General features: G+C 61.1%; 1 protein-coding gene across 1 annotated transcript; it reads right to left on the bottom strand.

The window, feature by feature from the left end:
- Nucleotides 1–1,433: 1,433 nt before the first annotated feature.
- Nucleotides 1,434–11,449, bottom strand: LOC140399469 (Krueppel-like factor 15). The gene is made up of 3 exons (XM_072489043.1): nt 10,555–11,449; nt 7,687–8,559; nt 1,434–1,946 (listed from the first exon to the last, which is right to left on the bottom strand). The coding sequence occupies exons 2-3, from the start codon at nt 8,481–8,483 to the stop codon at nt 1,778–1,780; spliced, it is 966 nt and encodes a 321-aa protein (XP_072345144.1). The 5' UTR covers nt 8,484–8,559; nt 10,555–11,449; the 3' UTR covers nt 1,434–1,777.
- Nucleotides 11,450–13,927: the final 2,478 nt, after the last annotated feature.

Here is a 13,927-nt window from a genome sequence, read left to right on the forward strand (position 1 = left end):
CAGGATTACTGGATTACCAGGATTACTGGATTATCAGATTACTGGATTATCAGATTACTGGATTACTAGCTAACCATCACAACACCACCTCCTGGAGATCAGAGACACCGATATGAGACACAGAAGGTGCTGAGACTGAATTGCGGAGAGCCACACGGTACATTCAGAATTTAATAAAAGTTATTTGTTGCTCCCAGGAGACCGGGACTGAAATGAATCACAAAATGAGGGAACTGGTTTGTGAACAGGTCACACAAACAACTGCAACTAAAATCAGCACATCCTTCAACGGCAATCGGAAACCAAACTGACCCCCCCAGACTGACCCCCCCCCCCAGACTGACCCCCCCCCCCAGACTGACCCCCCCCCCAGACTGACCCCCCCCCAGACTGACCCCCCCCAGACTGACCCCCCCAGACTGACCCCCCCCAGACTGACCCCCCCAGACTGACCCCCCCCAGACTGACCCCCCCAGACTGACCCCCCCAGACTGACCCCCCCCCAGACTGACCCCCCCCCCAGACTGACCCCCCCCAGACTGACCCCCCCCCCAGACTGACCTCCCCCAGACTGACCCCCCCAGACTGACCCCCCCAGACTGACCCCCCCCAGACTGACCCCCCACCAGACTGCCCCCCCCCAGACTGACCCCCCCCAGACTGACCCCCCCCAGACTGATCCCCCCCAGACTGACCCACCAGACTGACCCCCCCCAGACTGACCCCCCCCCAGACTGACCCCCCCAGACTGACCCACCAGACTGACCCCCCCCAGACTGACCCCCCCCCAGACTGACCCCCCCCCCAGACTGACCCCCCTCAGACTGACCCCCCCCAGACTGACCCCCCCAGACTGACCCCCCCCCAGACTGACCCCCCTCCAGACTGCCCCCCCCAGACTGACCCCCCCCAGACTGACCCCCCCCAGACTGACCCCCCCCCCCAGACTGACCCCCCCCCAGACTGACCCCCCCCAGACTGACCCCCCCAGACTGACCCTCTCCAGACTGACCCCCCCAGACTGACCCCCCCCCAGACTGACCCCCCCAGACTGACCCTCTCCAGACTGCCCCCCCCCCAGACTGACCCCCCCCCCAGACTGATCCTCTCCAGGCTGACCCCCCCAGACTGAACCCCCCCAGTTTGACCCCCCCAGACTGACCCCCCCCAAACTGACCGACCCCAGACAGACCCCCCTCAGACAGACCCCTCCCAGACTGACACCCCCCCAGACTGACCCCCCCTCAGACAGACCCCCCCAGACTGACCCCCCTCAGACAGACCCCCCCTCAGACAGACCCCCCCCTCAGACAGACCCCCCCAGACTGACCCCCCCCAGACTGACCCCCCTCAGACAGACCCCCCTCAGACAGGCCCCCCCCAGACTGACCCCCCCTCAGACAGGCACCCCCCTCCCTCAGACTGATCGGAGATTCTCTCCCCCAGTATGAGGGTGTTGGGGGGGGGGGGAAGGGGGTATGTTTTGGGCTTGGAACAACAGTGAATGAAACAACACAAATGTTTATCTCCATCGCAGCTTTCAGTGAAGCATCCCACAGTGCAATAGTTGCCCTGCAGTCCACGCTTGTTTTGAGAATTCCTTGACCACTGGCGTGGGAAGAATGTCCCAGACTTGGCCTCTGGGAAAAGCTGGACAGTCGATTCGATTCCTGTCCGTCAGCACATTCTAAACCCAGCACCCGGCTGCCTGGAATTCCGACCGCAGAGTCCAGGCTGTGAGAGCCTGGATCAGAGAGTCTGGGAGTGAGGGACAGAGTCAGTTGGCGATCTGGCTGCCTCGACTGCACCGGGGGAAGCGATGCACCTTGACGTGTTTCGACAAGTGGTCACTACGAGCAAATCTCTTCTCGCACACCGAGCACTCGTACGGCTTAATCCCAGAGTGTGAACGCTTGTGTCTCGAAAGTTCATCAGAGCGGGAAAACCTGCAGCACAGACACAGGGGACAGACCATCAGAGCGGCGGAGAACTCCCAGACTGGTCCACACCCCCCCCCCCACACCCCCACACACACCCACACCCCCCACACAAACCCACACCCCCCCCCACACACACCCACACCCCCCCCACACCCCCCACACACCCCCACAACCCCACCCCCACACACACACCCCACACACCCCCACACACCCCCCCCCACACCCACACCCCCACACACCCCCACACACCCCCCCACACCCACACCCACACCCCCCCACACACCCCCCCCACACACCCCCACACCCCCCCCCCACACCCCCACATCCCCCACACCCCACACACACACCCCCACACCCCCCCACACACCCCCCACACCCCCCCCACACCCCCACCCCCCACACACCCCCCACACCCCCCCACACACCCCCCACCCCCCACACACACCCCACACACCCCCCCCACACCCACACACCCACACACACACCCCCCACACACCCCCACACCCCCCCCACACACACCCCACACCCCCCCCACACACACCCACACCCCCACCACACACACACACCCCCACACACACCCCACACCCCCCATCCCCACCACACCCCCCCCCCCCCACACACACCCACACCCCCCACACACCCCCCCCACCCCACCCACACACCCCACCCACACACCCCACACACACCCCCACCCCCCCCCCCCACACACATCCCCACACCCACACCCCCCACACACACCCCCCACACCCCCCCACACACCCACCCCCCCACACACACCCACACACACCCCCACACCCCCCCCACACACCCCCCCCACACACCCCCACACCCCCCCCACACACCCCCACATCCCCCACCCCACCCACACACACACACACACACACACACACACACAGACACACACCCCCACACACCCCCCACACACCCCCACACCCCCACACACACACCCACACCCACACCCCACACACACCCCCACACACCCCCCCCACACACACACACCCACACACACACCCCCCACACACACCCCCACACCCCCCCCACACACACCCCCACACCCCCCCACACACACCCACACCCCACACCACACACACACACCCCCCCACACACACCCCCACACCCCCCATCCCCACACACACCCACACCCCCCCCACACACACCCACACCCCCCACACACCCCCCCCACACCCCCCACACACCCCCCACACCCCCCACACACCCCACCCACACACCCCACACACACCCCCACCCCCCCCCCACACACATCCCCACACCCACACCCCCCACACACATCCCCACACCCACACCCCCCACACACACCCCCCACACCCCCACACACACCCACACACACCCACCCCCCCCACACACACCCCCCCCCCACCCCCCCCCCACCCCCCACACACACCCCCCCCCCCCCCCACCCCCCACACACACTCAGACATACACATGCAAACACACATTCACTCAAACACTCTCACTCACTCAGCATCAGGACAGGTGAGAGATCCGAAACTATCCTCACAGATGCACAGACACGTCACCGGGCACAGCTGCCGCAAGTCCACAGACATATTCAACTGCAGGGGCATCACAAACATTCCTGTCCGAACCCAATGGTTAACTTCAACTCCACATCGCAACTCCGATCAGATTCCGGATGAACCGTGTGCCCCACACCGCGGAAAACCAGGGGGGGAATTGTGGACAAATCCGCACATTCGGAAAAATCAAACATCAAATTCTCGATGAACTCAGTCGGAGACTTTCTGAAACATTCGCTCAACTTCTCTTCACAGGAGCTGCCGGGGGAACTGACACAGGGGCAAAGTCACCCTCCCTATCCCCAACCTCCTCCACCCCTACACCCTCCCTATCCCGAACCTCCTCCACCCCTACACCCTCCCTATCCCCAACCTCCTCCACCCCTACACCCTCCCTATCCCCAACCTCCTCCACCCCTACACCCTCCCTATCCCCAACCTCCTCCACCCCTACACCCTCCCTATCCCCAACCTCCTCCACCCCTACACCCTCCCTATCCCCAACCTCCTCCACCCCTACACCCTCCCTATCCCCAACCTCCTCCACCCCTACACCCTCCCTATCCCCAACCTCCTCCACCCCTACACCCTCCCTATCCCCAACCTCCTCCACCCCTACACCCTCCCTATCCCCAACCTCCTCCACCCCTACACCCTCCCTATCCCCAACCTCCTCCACCCCTACACCCTCCCTATCCCCAACCTCCTCCACCCCTACACCCTCCCTATCCCCAACCTCCTCCACCCCTACACCCTCCCTATCCCCAACCTCCTCCACCCCTACACCCTCCCTATCCCCAACCTCCTCCACCCCTACACCCTCCCTATCCCCAACCTCCTCCACCCCTACACCCTCCCTATCCCCAACCTCCTCCACCCCTACACCCTCCCTATCCCCAACCTCCTCCACCCCTACACCCTCCCTATCCCCAACCTCCTCCACCCCTACACCCTCCCTATCCCCAACCTCCTCCACCCCTACACCCCTCCCTATCTCTGTAACCTCCTCCAGCCCCTACACCCTCCCTATCTCTGTAACCTCCTCCAGCCCCTACACCCTCCCTATCTCTGTAACCTCCTCCAGCCCCCTACACCCCTCCCTATCTCTGTAACCTCGTCCAGCCACTACACCCCTCCCTATCTCTGTAACCTCCTCCAGCCCCTACACCCCTCCCTATCTCTGTAACCTCCTCCAGCCCCTACACCCCTCCCTATCACTGTAACCTCCTCCAGCCCCTACACCCTCCCTATCTCTGTAACCTCCTCCAGCCCCTACACCCTCCCTATCTCTGTAACCTCCTCCAGCCCCTACACCCCTCCCTATCTCTGTAACCTCCTCCAGCCCCTACAACCCTCCCTATCTCTGTAACCTCCTCCAACCCCTACACCCATCCCTATCTCTGTAACCTCCTCCAGCCCCTACACCCTCCCTATCTCTGTAACCTCCTCCAGCCCCTACACCCTCCCTATCACTGTAACCTCCTCCAGCCCCTACAACCCTCCCTATCTCTGTAACCTCCTCCAACCCCTACACCCATCCCTATCTCTGTAACCTCCTCCAGCCCCTACACCCTCCCTATCTCTGTAACCTCCTCCAGCCCCTACACCCTCCCTATCACTGTAACCTCCTCCAGCCCCTACAACCCTCCCTATCTCTGTAACCTCCTCCAACCCCTACACCCATCCCTATCTCTGTAACCTCCTCCAGCCCCTACACCCTCCCTATCTCTGTAACCTCCTCCAGCCCCTACAACCCTCCCTATCTCTGTAACCTCCTCCAACCCCTACACCTCTCCCTATCTCTGTAACCTCCTCCAGCCCCTACACCCCTCCCTATCCCTGTAACCTCCTCCAGCCCCCGACACCCCTCCCTATCCCTGTAACCTCCTCCAGCCCCCGACACCCCTCACTATCTCTGTAACCTCCTCCAGCCTCTACACCCCTCCCTATCTCTGTAACCTCCTCCAGCCCCTATACCCCTCCCTATCCCTGTAACCTCCTCCAGCTCCTACAATCCTCCCTATCTCTGTAACCTCCTCCAGTCTCTACACCCCTCCCTATCTCTGTAACCTCCTCCAGCCCCTACACCCCTCCCTATCTCTGTAACCTCCTCCAACCTCTATACCCCTCCCTATCCCTGTAACCTCCTCCAGCTCCTACAACCCTCCCTATCTCTGTGACCTCCTCCAGCCCCTACACCCCTCCCTATCTCTGTAACCTCCTCCAGCCCCTACACCCTCCCTATCTCTGTAACCTCCTCCAGTCTCTACACCCCTCCCTATCTCTGTAACCTCCTCCAGCCCCTACACCCCCTCCCTATCTCTGTAACCTCCTCCAGTCACCTACACCCCTCCCTATCTCTGTAACCTCCTCCAGCCCCTCCACCCCTCCCTATCTCTGTAACCTACTCCAGCCCCTACAACCCTCCCTATCTCTGAAACCTCCTCCAGTCACCTACACCCCTCCCTATCTCTGTAACCTCCTCCAGCCCCTACACCCCTCCCTATCTCTGTAACCTCCTCCAATCCCTACACCCCTCCCTATCTCTGTAATCTCCCCCAGCTCCCTACACCCCTCCCTATCTCTGTAACCTCCTCCAGCCCCTACACCCCTCCCTATCTCTGTAACCTCCTCCAGCCCTCCACCCCTCCTTATCTCTGTAACCTGCTCCAGGGGTCAGGTAGCTGTTGGGAGGGGGGGCAGGGGTGGTTCTGGTAGCTGGGGGGGGTCAGATGGCTGGGGGCAGGGGTCAGATGGCTGGGGGCACGGGTCAGATGGCTGGGGGGCAGGGGTCAGATGGCTGGGGGGCAGGGGGCAGATGGCTGGGGGGCAGGGGTCAGATGGCTGGGGGTCAGGGGTCAGATGGCTGGGGGGCAGGGGTCAGGTGGCTGGGGGGCAGGGGTCAGGTGGCTGGGGGGGCAGGGGTCAGATGGCTGGTGGGCAGGGGTCAGATGGCTGGGGGGCAAGGGTCAGGTGGCTGGGGGCAGGGGTCAGGTGGCTGGGGGCAGGGGTCAGATGGCTGGGGGGCAGGGGTCAGATGGCTGGGGGGCAGGGGTCAGATGGCTGGGGGCAGGGGTCAGATGGCTGGGGGAGCAGGGGTCAGGTGGCTGGGGTCAGATGGCTGGGGGGCAGGGGTCAGGTGGCTGGGGGCAGGGGTCAGGTGGCTGGGGGCAGGAAGGTGGCTGGGGGCAGGGGTCAGGTGGCTGGGGGCAGGGGTCAGGTGGCTGGGGGCAGGGGTCAGGTGGCTGGGGTCAGATGGCTGGGGGGCAGGGGGCAGATGGCTGGGGGGCAGGGGTCAGATGGCTGGGGGAGCAGGGGTCAGGTGGCTGGGGTCAGATGGCTGGGGGGCAGGGGTCAGGTGGCTGGGGGCAGGGGTCAGGTGGCTGGGGGCAGGAAGGTGGCTGGGGGCAGGGGTCAGGTGGCTGGGGGCAGGGGTCAGGTGGCTGGGGTCAGATGGCTGGGGGGCAGGGGGCAGATGGCTGGGGGGCTGGGGTCAGATGGCTGGGGGGCAGGGGTCAGATGGCTGGGGGGCAGGGGTCAGGTGGCTGGGGGGCAGGGTTCAGATGGCTGGGGGGCAGGGGTCAGATGGCTGGGGGGCAGGGGTCAGGTGGCTGGGGGCAGGGGTCAGGTGGCTGGGGGCAGGGGTCAGATGGCTGGGGGGCAGGGGTCAGATGGCTGGGGGCAGGGGTCAGATGGCTGGGGGAGCAGGGGTCAGGTGGCTGGGGTCAGATGGCTGGGGGGCAGGGGTCAGGTGGCTGGGGTCAGATGGCTGGGCGGCAGGGGTCAGGTGGCTGGGGGCAGGGGTCAGGTGGCTGGGGGCAGGGGTCAGATGGCTGGGGGGCAGGGGTCAGGTGGCTGGGGGGCAGGGGTCAGATGGCTGGGGGCAGGGGTCAGATGGTGGGGGGCAGGGGTCAGATGGCTGGGGGCAGGGGTCAGATGGTGGGGGGCAGGGGTCAGATGGCTGGGGGCAGGGGTCAGATGGTGGGGGGCAGGGGTCAGATGGCTGGGGGGCAGGGGTCAGGTGGCTGGGGGCAGGGGTCAGGTGGCTGGGGGCAGGGTTCAGGTGGCTGGGGGCAGGGGTCAGGTGGCTGGGGTCAGATGGCTGGGCGGCAGGGGTCAGGTGGCTGGGGGTCAGGGGTCAGATGGCAATGTTTTAAGCGTGTTTAAGGTGCTATAGGAATGCAGGTTGTTGTGTGGTCTTCACTCACCGCCAATGGCAGCCGGGCCAGGTACAAGCGAAGGGTTTCTCCCCGGTGTGTCGCCTGTTGTGGGCCTTCAGGTGGCTGCTCTTGCGGTAGATCTTATTGCAGCCGGGGTGGGCACACTTGTGGACCTTCAGGGCCTCCGTGGCCGTCCCAGCTGCCGCCTTGTTCGGTGTTTCGCGCGGGCCCTGGGCCGAGAGCTTGGCTGCGATGCGGACAAACTGGCGAGGGGCTACGGAGGGGGAGGCCTGGGGCACCAGCGTGTACGTCTGTCCCTGGACGCTAAGCAGGAGCTGGGGGAGGAGCCCACGGCCCTCCCTCACACATTGCAGCTGCAGCAGGAGGCCAGAGGGTCCGGGGGAGCCCGCGGGGTCCTGCCCCCCGGCCCTGCACTCCTCTGACTCCCCGACTCTCAGCCCCTGAACGCCCGAGCCATCACCCCCCAGCCGCGGGGGCCAGTCAGCGCTCTCCGAACTTTCCCCCTTCAGCGCCAGGCTTCTCTTCTCCAGCAGGAATTCCTCAATCTCGTCCAGCGTGGGTTGGAAGTTTCGGCATGGCCTGGGCTGCAGGTCGGGGAGGTGGGGGTCAGCACCGCTCTGCAGGTCGTGGAGGTGGGGGTCAGCATCGCTCTGTTCAGACCCCGCAGCCTGGGACAGCAGATAATCCATGAAACTCTGGCAGTGCAGCGAGCAGTTGGGCTCTGGCACGCTGTGACTGGAACTGTCGCTGTCATATTCCCAGAGCCAGGAGGCAGGAGAGTCCTGAAGCCGGGAATCCAACCCCTGGCTGCTGTAGTAGAACATCCCCGGGCGGGGTTAAACTCCGACACAACTTCAGCCAAAACACTTCCCCGGAGCAGAGTCTGTGTTTCTCACCGTTCTGCCAAAGGAACGACACCTGATTAATAATAATCTTTATTAGTGTCACAAGTAGGCTTACATTAACACTGCGATGAAGTTACTGTGAAAAGCCCCTAGTCACCACATTCCGGCGCCTGTTCGGGTCATAGAGGGAGAATTCAGAATGACCAATTCACCTAACAGCGCGTTTTTTAGGGACTTCTGGGAGGAAACCGGAGCACCCGGAGGAAACCCACGCACACACGGGGAGAACGTGCAGACTCCACACAGACAGTGACCCAGCGGGGAATCGAACCTGGGACCCTGGAGCTGTGAAGGAACAGTGCTAACTCATCCATCAAACACTCCCAGGACAGGGACAGCACGGGGTTAGATACAGAGTAAAGCTCCCTCTACACTGTCCCCATCAAACACTCCCAGGACAGGTACAGCACGGGGTTAGATACAGAGTAAAGCTCCCTCTACACTGTCCCCATCAAACACTCCCAGGACAGGTACAGCACGGGGTTAGATACAGAGTAAAGCTCCCTCTACACTGTCCCCATCAAACACTCCCAGGACAGGTACAGCACGGGGTTAGATACAGAGTAAAGCTCCCTCGACACTGTCCCCATCAAACACTCCCAGGACAGGTACAGCACGGGGTTAGATACAGAGTAAAGCTCCCTCTACACTGTCCCCATCAAACACTCCCAGGACAGGTACAGCACGGGGTTAGATACAGAGTAAAGCTCCCTCTACACTGTCCCCATCAAACATTCCCAGGACAGGTACAGCACGGGGTTAGATACAGTGTAAAGCTCCCTCTACACTGTCCCCATCAAACACTCCCAGGACAGGTACAGCACGGGGTTAGATACAGAGTAAAGCTCCCTCTACACTGTCCCCATCAAACACTCCCAGGACAGGTACAGCACGGGGTTAGATACAGAGTAAAGCTCCCTCTACACTGTCCCCATCAAACACTCCCAGGACAGGTACAGCACGGGGTTAGATACAGAGTAAAGCTCCCTCTACACTGTCCCCATCAAACACTCCCAGGACAGGTACAGCACGGGGTTAGATACAGAGTAAAGCTCCCTCTACACTGTCCCCATCAAACACTCCCAGGACAGGTACAGCACGGGGATGGATACAGAGTAAAGCTTCCTCTACACTGTCCCCATCAAACACCCCCAGGACAGGTACAGCACGGGTTTAGATACAGAGTAAAGCTTCCTCTACACTGTCCCCATCAAACACCCCCAGGACAGGTACAGCACGGGGTTAGATACAGAGTAAAGCTCCTTCTACACTGTCCCCATCAAACACTCCCAGGACAGGTACAGCACGGGGTTAGATACAGAGTAAAGCTCCCTCTACACTGTTCCCATCAAACACTCCCAGGACAGATACAGCACGGGGTTAGATATAGAGTAAAGCTCCCTCAACACTGCCCCCATCAAACACTCCCAGGACAGGTACAGCACGGGGTTAGATACAGAGTAAAGCTCCTTCTACACTGTCCCCATCAAACACCCCCAGGACAGGTACAGCACGGGGTTCGATACAGAGTAAAGCTCCCTCTACACTGCCCCCATCAAACACTCCCAGGACAGGTAAACACGGGGTTAGATACAGAGTAAAGCTCCCTCTACACTCTCCCCATCAAACACTCCCAGGACAGATACAGCACGGGGTTAGATATAGAGTAAAGCTCCCTCGACACTGACCCCATCAAACACTCCCAGGACAGGTACAGCACGGGGTTAGATACAGAGTAAAGCCTCCTCTACACTGTCCCCATCAAACACTCCCAGGACAGGTACAGCACGGGGTTAGATACAGAGTAAAGCTCCCTCTACACTGTCCCCATCAAACACTCCCGGGACAGGTACAGCACGGGGTTAGATACAGAGTAAAGCTCCCTCTACACTGTCCCTATCAAACACTCCCAGGACAGGTACAGCACGGGGTTAGATACAGAGTAAAGCTCCCTCTACACTGTCCCCATCAAACAGTGATGGTCGGTTACCTGCTGGACAGCACACCCCAGGCCACAAGACCACCTCCACGTGGACCTTGTGAATGACGAGCTCAGTCAGTCTGGATTGTCAGCCAAGTGTGTGGGTTGTATTTGTGCAGAACTGAGCTGTATAAAGATCCCAATCTGGATTCTACTCTCCCTCGCTCCCTCGGTCCCGCTCTCCCTCGCTCCGTGTCAACGCTGGGCGAATTCTTCCCTCTGCAGTCAGACACACCGCCGCTCTTATTTAAGGAGGCTGACCCCTCCCCGGGTCCACGCTCACGTCAGGGTCTGACACAGGGCTCCCCCTCTCACAGCACCGTCACTCAGTCAACTTTCTCAGTCTGTGATCGGCGCAGGATGGCTTGGAAAACATTCCGGCACGTCTAAGGGCACCCTCCTACCTGTTAATGTGCAACTATCTCGCTGTGTGTAACAGGTCAAACAGTGCCAGGGTTTATCAGAGTATAACCTCAGGCACTGCCTGGGTAACGGAGGCTGCATTTCCATAGAACCCGTCACCATCCCAGCAACCCCTCCCCCAAAGTATTGCACAGTCCCTGCCGTACTTGGGAAAGGTGATCACTGCTGCAATGCGGCGAGGGAGAAGGTTAATATCTGCACAGAAGGATCCCTCAAGCAGCAACCCCGACTGGGAAATATATCGGCCGTTCCTTCACTGTCCCTGGGGCAAAATCCCGGAACTCCCTCCCGAACAGCACAGTGGGTGTACCTACACCGCACGGGGACTGCAGCGGGTTCAAGAAGGCGGCTCACCCACCCCCTCCACAAGGGGCAATTAGGGACGGGCGATAAACGCTGGCGCTGAGCCAGCGACGGACATGTCCAGTTAACATATTAGTAAAAACCTGAACATCAGCTTATTTGTGATGTTGGTTCAGCGATAAATAGGGAGAAACCCCCACCCCCATCTTCCAAATGTATCACTCCCTCAGTCCTGACCCTCTGACAGTGCGGCACTCCCTCAGTACTGACCCTCTGACAGTGCTGCACTCCCTCAGTCCTGACCCTCTGACAGTGCAGCACTCCCTCAGTACTGACCCTCTGACAGTGCAGCACTCCCTCAGTACTGACCCTCTGACAGTGCGGCACTCCCTCAGTACTGACCCTCTGACAGTGCAGCACTCCCTCAGTACTGACCCTCTGACAGTGCGGCACTCCCTCAGTGCTGACCCTCTGACAGTGCAGCACTCCCTCAGTACTGACCCTCTGACAGTGCAGCACTCCCTCAGTACTGACCCTCTGACAGTGCTGCACTCCCTCAGTACTGACCCTCTGACAGTGCGGCGCTCCCTCAGTGCTGACCCACTGACAGTGCAGCACTCCCTCAGTACTGACCCTCTGACAGTGCGGCACTCCCTCAGTACTGACCCTCTGACAGTGCGGCACTCCCTCAGTACTGACCCTCTGACAGTGCAGCACTCCCTCAGTACTGACCCTCTGACAGTGCTGCACTCCCTCAGTCCTGACCCTCTGACAGTGCGGCACTCCCTCAGTACTGACCCTCTGACAGTGCAGCACTCCCTCAGTACTGACCCTCTGACAGTGCGGCACTCCCTCAGTACTGACCCTCTGACAGTGCTGCACTCCCTCAGTACTGACCCTCTGACAGTGCGGCGCTCCCTCAGTGCTGACCCACTGACAGTGCAGCACTCCCTCAGTACTGACCCTCTGACAGTGCGGCACTCCCTCAGTACTGACCCTCTGACAGTGCGGCACTCCCTCAGTACTGACCCTCTGACAGTGCGGCACTCCCTCAGTACTGACCCTCTGACAGTGCGGCACTCCCTCAGTACTGACCCTCTGACAGTGCGGCACTCCCTCAGCACTGACCCTCTGACAGTGCGGCACTCCCTCAGCACTGACCCTCTGACAGTGCGGCACTCCCTCAGCACTGACCCTCTGACAGTGCGGCACTCCCTCAGCACTGACCCTCTGACAGTGCAGCACTCCCTCAGTATTGACCCTCTGACAGTGCGGCACTCCCTCAGCACTGACCCTCTGACAGTGCAGCACTCCCTCAGTACAGACCCTCTGACAGTGCGGCACTCCCTCAGTACTGACCCTCTGACAGTGCGGCACTCCCTCAGTACTGACCCTCTGACAGTGCGGCACTCCCTCAGTACTGACCCTCTGACAGTGCGGCACTCCCTCAGTACTGACTCTCTGACAGTGTGGCACTCCCTCAGTACTGACCCTCTGACAGTGCGGCACTCCCTCAGTACTGACCCTCTGACAGGGCGGCACTCCCTCAGTACTGACCCTCTGACAGTGCGGCACTCCCTCAGTACTGACCCTCTGACAGTGCAGCACTCCCTCAGTACTGACCCTCTGACAGTGCGGCACTCCCTCAGTACTGACCCTCTGACAGTGCGGCACTCCCTCAGTACTGACTCTCTGACAGTGTGGCACTCCCTCAGTACTGACCCTCTGACAGTGCGGCACTCCCTCAGTACTGACCCTCTGACAGTGCGGCACTCCCTCAGTACTGACTCTCTGACAGTGCAGCACTCCCTCAGTACTGACCCTCTGACAGTCCAGCACTCCCTCAGTACTGACCCTCGGACAGTGCAGCTCTCCCTCAGTACTGACCCTCTGACAGTGCAGCACTCCCTCAGTACTGACCCTCTGACAGTGCGGCACTCCCTCAGTACGGACCCTCTGACAGTGCGGCACTCCCTCAGTACTGACCCTCTGACAGTGCAGCACTCCCTCAGTACTGACCCTCTGACAGTGCAGCACTCCCTCAGTACTGACCCTCTGACAGTGCAGCACTCACTCAGTGCTGACCCTCTGACAGTGGGGCACTCCCTCAGTACTGACCCACTGTCAGTGCGGCACTCCCTCAGTACTGACCCTCTGACAGTGCGGCACTCCCTCAGTACTGACCCTCTGACAGTGCGGCACTCCCTCAGTACTGACTCTCTGACAGTGCAGCACTCCCCCAGTACTGACCCTCTGACAGTGCGGCACTCCCTCAGTACTGACCCTCTGACAATGCAGCACTCCCTCAGTACTGACCCTCTGACAGTGCAGCGCTCCCTCAGTACTGACCCTCTGACAGTGTGACACTCCCTCAGTACTGACCCTCTGACAGTGCGGCACTCCCTCAGCACTGACCCTCTGACAGTGCAGCACTCCCTCAGCACTGACCCTCTGACAGTGCGGCACTCCCTCAGTACTGACCCTCTGACTGTGCGGCACTCCCTCAGTACTGACCCTCTGACAGTGCGGCACTCCCTCAGTACTGACCCTCTGACAGTGCAGCGCTCCCTCAGTACTGACCCTCTGACAGTGTGACACTCCCTCAGTACTGACCCTCTGACAGTGCGGCACTCCCTCAGTACTGACCCTCTGACAG

Source organism: Scyliorhinus torazame, chromosome 22, assembly GCF_047496885.1.
Source record: "Scyliorhinus torazame isolate Kashiwa2021f chromosome 22, sScyTor2.1, whole genome shotgun sequence".
In the NCBI taxonomy this organism is placed as follows: domain Eukaryota; kingdom Metazoa; phylum Chordata; class Chondrichthyes; order Carcharhiniformes; family Scyliorhinidae; genus Scyliorhinus; species Scyliorhinus torazame.